The sequence below is a fragment of the Melopsittacus undulatus genome, unplaced genomic scaffold (assembly GCF_012275295.1).
Source record: "Melopsittacus undulatus isolate bMelUnd1 unplaced genomic scaffold, bMelUnd1.mat.Z mat_scaffold_1049_arrow_ctg1, whole genome shotgun sequence".
Taxonomy (NCBI): Eukaryota; Metazoa; Chordata; class Aves; order Psittaciformes; family Psittaculidae; genus Melopsittacus; species Melopsittacus undulatus.
The window spans coordinates 1-5,271 of record NW_022993983.1 but is presented as its reverse complement, the minus strand read 5'-3'; the positions used below and the strand labels follow the sequence as shown (position 1 = coordinate 5,271).

The following is a 5,271-nucleotide window of genomic DNA, read 5'->3' as shown; positions in this document are numbered from 1 at the left end:
CCCTGGCACAGTTGCCCAGAGAAGCTGTGCTGCCCCACCTGGCATTGTTCAAGGCCAGGTGGATGGGCTTGGAGCAAGGTGCTCTGTGGGAAGGTGTCCCTGCCTGTAGCAGGGGGTTGGAACTGGTGAGCTTTAAGGTCCCTTCCAACCTAAACTGGGGCTGTGCCTCCATGATTCCTGATGGAGATGCCATGGGGATGCGGAAGGTGGGGCTGTGATGGCTGACGAGCCAGAATCTGACCCCGTCATTCCTTCTTCTGCAGCAGAAGCAAGGTGTCTTCCTCAGCCGGGGCCTCCAGCATCAGCCTGACAGTGGAGCATGCACTGGAGAGCTTCAGCTTCCTCAACACTTCAGACATGGAGGACTCCGAGGGCTCTGAGGAAGAGCCTCTCCAAGACGAGAGGTGAACAGCAGGGGTCCTGGGATGTGGTGCAGGGCAGGATGCAGCCCTGGGGCAGTTGGGATGGGGGATGCCCAGCTCTGCCAGAGTGGCCAAGCACATTTAGACCATCCCATCACACCTCAGGGCAGGTCCAGGTTGAGAAGCAACAGGATCTGGCCCTTCTACAGCACCTCCTGTATGAAGACAGGCTAAGAAAGTTGGGGCTGTTCAGCCTGGAGAAGAGAAGGCTGCATGGAGACCTCATAGCAGCCTTCCAGTATCTGAAGGGGGCCTACAAGGACGCTGGGGAGTGGACTCTTCGTCAGGGACTGTAGTTGATAGGACAAGGGGTAACGGGTTAAAACTGAAACATTAAGATTCAGGTTGGATATAAGGAAGAAGTTTTTTTCCTGTGAGGGTGGTGAGGCACTGGAATGGCTGCCCAAGGAGCCTGTGAATACTCTATCCCTGGCAATGTTGTACAGGGCTTTGTATGCTATGGTCTAGCGTGAGTCATCCCCCACATTGTGGCAGGGGGTTGGAACTAAATTATCTTAAGAACCTTTTCCAACCCAAACCAGTCTGTGGTTCTGTGATTCTGGTAGCACAGCACCACCCTGCATCTCCCTAGGGTGCTGGGCTGTGAGGCAGCCCTCATGCTCTATGCCTCTGGGACCTGCTCGTTTGCCCAGCCCTCATGCTGTGGTACTGTAGGTCCTTTAGAATTCCTCTGGGAATGGTCCAGGCCCAGGCTTCCCATTCTGATCTCTGTCTCCATCTATCCCTGGCTTGCAGGAGGGCTGGCAGACCGCAGCATAGCAGCAGGGCCCCCAGCGCTGGCGAGGACTGGTGCAGACAACACTGGCATGTTGCAGTGGCTCTGAGGCCAGCACCGACCCCCTGAGCACTGGCAATGAGTTCCTGGATAAGGCCCTGGTGCTTCACCTCAACAACTGCAAACCGCCTGCTGCTGGTGAGCACAGGGACAGATGTGCTGGGGATGGAAGATCTGGGGTGGGCTTGTTGAGTTCCCCTTTGAGGGGTGTCTTGCTGCAGCATGTGGTGAGCTCTGTCCCTGAGGTCTCCGTTTTGGCTGTGCCTTGCAAGAAACTGGGCACCTTCGGTCCCCTGCGGTGCCAGGAGATGTACGCCCTGGACAGGCTGCTGCGGGAGGCACAGGTTCTGGAGATCGTGGTGTCAGCTCATGGAGGAGCGAGCGGGAGCAGCTGCCTCTGCCACTGAAGGTAAAACCACACAGCCAAGGGGAACCGCACTGGGGCTGCATGTGGTGTGGTGTTCCGGGGTGTTTGACAGTGCCTGTCCCTGCAGTGGTGCAGTTTCTCAAACGCGAAAGGAGGGTGTGCTGCCCCTCTGGGGACTGCTGTGTGGAGGCCCCCAACATCTACTCCTGCCCCGTGGAGAGGTTCCTGCAGGTGCTCAGCACACAGTATGCAGCACCCATCAATGAGCAGCACCCTGGCCTGGCTGATGCTGGTGAGTACAGAGGTGTTTGGGGAGTTACCAGCCCCACACACAATGACCATGCGTGAGGGCCTATGCGTGCCAGAAGCCCCGCAGAGGGGTGGCCATGGCTGCTGCACATCCTGAGCCAGCTCTTTCCACACAGTTTGTGTGAAACTGGTGGAGGATGTGCTGAATCGGCGGCTGCCCCGGCGGCCCGGCAGTGCCCAGGGCGAGCAGGTCACTATCTTCCAGTACTGGAGCCACTTTGAGTCGCTTGGTGCCCTGGTGCTCGACAGCTACATGATGGAGCTGGCAGAGGAAGGTGGGTGCCCTCTCATGCTCCCTAGACCCTGGTATGAGATGTTGAGGATGTCCCTGCTCCCTGCAGGGGGGGTTGGACTAGATGAGCTCTGGAGGTCTCTTCCAACTTGAACTATCCCATAATTCTGTGAGGTGCTGGAGCATCACCACAGGGGATCACCCTGCAGTTACTACCATGGTGGCCTTGGGGCATCCCCCAGAGGCTCTGCCATCCTTGGGGTGGCCAAGTTATTCTGATCCAGTGCACAGCCCACACCCATGCTACCTTCCTGAGCACCCTAGGTCCTTGCTGTAGATCTGCAGCACCTTGGCTTGGGTGCCCCCATGTGTTGGCAGCCTGTGTGGGGTCAGCTCTACCAGGCACGGGTGCGGGGTTGCCAGAGCTAGGTTCCCTGTGGGCAGAGGGGCAGTGCAGCTGGGCTCCCCACACCCTTGCTCATCCCATGGTTCCCCACAGCAATGCTGGCACAGAACCTCAACTCGGACGACCAGGATGTGGTGCTGCGTGCCCTGAAGCGCATGCCTGAAGGCCGCCTCAAGAAGGAGGGACTGAAAGCGCTGAGCCTGCTCATTGTGGAGGGCAACAGCAAGGTGGTGAGCGCCGTGTCGGCCCAGCTCCGCAGCCTGGCAGAGAACCCCCGCTTCCGACAACGGGTATGTGCTGGAGCAGCCAAGGATGAGGTGGGATGTGGGTGCTGACCCCTGGCTCTGCAGGGTAATGGCACTGACCCTCACATTTCTCCCCCAGGCCCTTGTGTGCTACCTGGAGCAGCTGGAGGATGAGGAGGTGCAAACACGCGTGGCAGGGTGTGCAGCGCTGGGCTGCCTAAAGGTGAGAGTGATGCAGGGAGCAGGCAGCGGAGCTGCGTCCTCCAGAGCAAGAGGAATTGCATGTGGCTGGTGGCTCCAGACACACCAGCTCCCTTGATAAGAGGAGCTGGGGCTGCCCCACATATGCTGGAGAAGCAAGCAGGAGTAGGGGCAGGAAGGGAAGTGGGGAGGGAAGGAACAGGACCAGGATTTTCCTGCAGCATGGGGTTGCAGTTCCCTGTGCTGTCTTCTCCTCTGCTGTGTCCCTGCTGCCAGCCACACCGAACCCCTTGTCCCTTCTCCTGCAGGCCAAGGAAAGCATTGAGCAGCTGGTTTACTTGTGCCAAACCGACAAGGAGCCTGTGCGGGAGGCAGCCAAGCAGAGCCTGATGCTGTGTGGTGAGTGTCCTGCTGCTCCTCCCTGCTCCCTTCCCACACATTATCCCAAGTGGAAATCTTGTGGTGCCAGCAGACCCAGTGGTCGCATGCCTACCCCACGCATCCTGGCTCATCGTGCCCCAAGTTATGCCAGGCAACAGCAAGATGACAGTGGGCAGCGAGGGCTGGGCTCCTGTGGCCATGGAGCACTAAGCCTGGTTTTCATTTGTTATTTGCTAGATGGCACAGAGAGAACCATCTGAGTGGGTTTATAGGCCTCCAGGTCCGGCAGCTAACTGCACAGGTTGGGACACGTGAGCTGTCCTCATACCCTGTTCCACTCTGGCCGCTTTGCTCACGAATGTCTCCGTCTTAGAGCCTGTTCAGCCATGTCATGTCTGGATTGTGTGTGTCTTGGTTGTTCATAGAGGCCATTCCCGTGGCACACAGCACACATAGAAGCCTCGTGTCCCATGTCCCAAGCAGATTGTCCATGTCACCACATCTTGCTGGGGATGGCTGCTGTGGGTGGGGGTGCTGACTACAGCCAGCTTGTAGCATGGATGGATGGATGGATGGATGCATCCCTATGTGTGCCTGGGAAACCCTTTGGGATCCCTGGTCCAGTGAATCCAGAGTCACAGCCTGGTTTGGGTTGAAGGGGACCTTAAATTTCATCCAGTTTCCAACCTCCTGTCACAGGCAGGGACACCTTACACCAGACCAGGTTGCTCCAAGCCCCGTCCAAGTTGGCCTTGAACACTGCCAGGGATGGGGCAGCCACAGCGTCTCTGGGCAACCTGTGCCAGGGCTCAGCATCCTCACAGGGAAGAACTTCTGCCTAAGAGCTCTCTCATCTCCCCTCTATCAGGTTAAAGCCATTCCCCTTGTCCTGTCCTACAGGCACTTGTCAAAAGTCACTCTCCAGATTTCTTGTAGCTCCTTTAGGTATTGCCTACAGGATGTACACAGATGTGCATAGTCCATCTGAGATGCTAGAGCTGGCAGAGCCCCAAGCCCTGGCCCCTTTCCCCCAAGCCAGGCTCTCCTGCAGCCCAGACATGGGTGATCCCAAAATCCCTCTTCCATGTGGGCAGGGCAGGCAGCTGAAGAACAGGATGTGCAACATCCCCATCAAGAGGCTCTGGGGGCTTTTTGTGCCAGCTCCCAGCTGGGACCTGCCAAGAGGGAGGCAAGGAGGACAAGAGAGTTCTCCACTCTGTGGCCTTTTAGCATGCGGCTCAGCTCTGCCTGGCATTAGCCATATTTCCCTGGAAAGGCCAAGGAGATGGCTGGGTATGGGAACAGGTGAGAACGCTTCCGGAGCTTGCTTCCCTTACCACAGCACATGCTGCAGGGGAAGATGGCAAATCAGCTCACCGGCGGCTGGAGGAGACCCTGGACAGCCTCCGCGCGGATTCTTTGCCCCAGCCAGCATGCCAGCACAGCTTTCTGAGACATCATGCAACCCCTCTGCCATCCCTTGAGAGTCAAGGCACTGCTGGGCTCCAGCCTGGCACAGGCTGGGCCCCCCGGCCTGTGCCATTCCTGGCAGCGCACCAGAGCATCACCCCCAACAGCAGCTCACTGCAGCTGCACACTAATGGAGCACCCTGGCAGGTGAATACTCGCTGCACATCCCACCCTCTGATTGCTAGTTAAACCACACACCGAAGGCATCCACCCATCCTGCCCCACTTGTTTGGCTACTGGAGCCGCATGGAGACTACGGATTTCTGGAGCTCTGCACTTTGGGAAACCATGCTGTTTTGCCTGGGCCATGGGGACGTGCTGCCCCTTTGCCCACCCTAGATGTCCCAGGACTTCATAAAATGAGATATGATTATTAATATATTCTGCTGGAGTTTCTTCTTTTCCATCTCCACGTGCTTCCTGTTCCTCATGATGTGGCTGT

The 5,271-nt window shown here is 57.7% G+C and overlaps 1 protein-coding gene and 1 long non-coding RNA gene across 2 annotated transcripts; both read left to right on the top strand.

Annotated features, from left to right (window-relative positions):
• The first annotated feature begins 289 nt into the window (after nt 1-289).
• On the top strand, nt 290-1,620 carry LOC117438318 (uncharacterized). The gene is made up of 3 exons (XR_004550692.1): nt 290-404; nt 1,179-1,356; nt 1,491-1,620. It is a non-coding gene; the product is annotated as an uncharacterized lncRNA (long non-coding RNA).
• Nucleotides 1,621-1,666: 46 nt separating this feature from the next.
• Nucleotides 1,667-4,767, top strand: LOC117438317 (rho family-interacting cell polarization regulator 1-like; the record flags this gene model as incomplete). The annotated part of the gene is made up of 6 exons (XM_034073866.1): nt 1,667-1,877; nt 2,011-2,169; nt 2,626-2,822; nt 2,917-3,000; nt 3,287-3,377; nt 4,714-4,767. Coding segments are annotated over exons 1-6 (796 nt in total), but the record flags the coding sequence as incomplete, so codon positions are not given.
• Between the last annotated feature and the right edge of the window lie 504 nt (nt 4,768-5,271).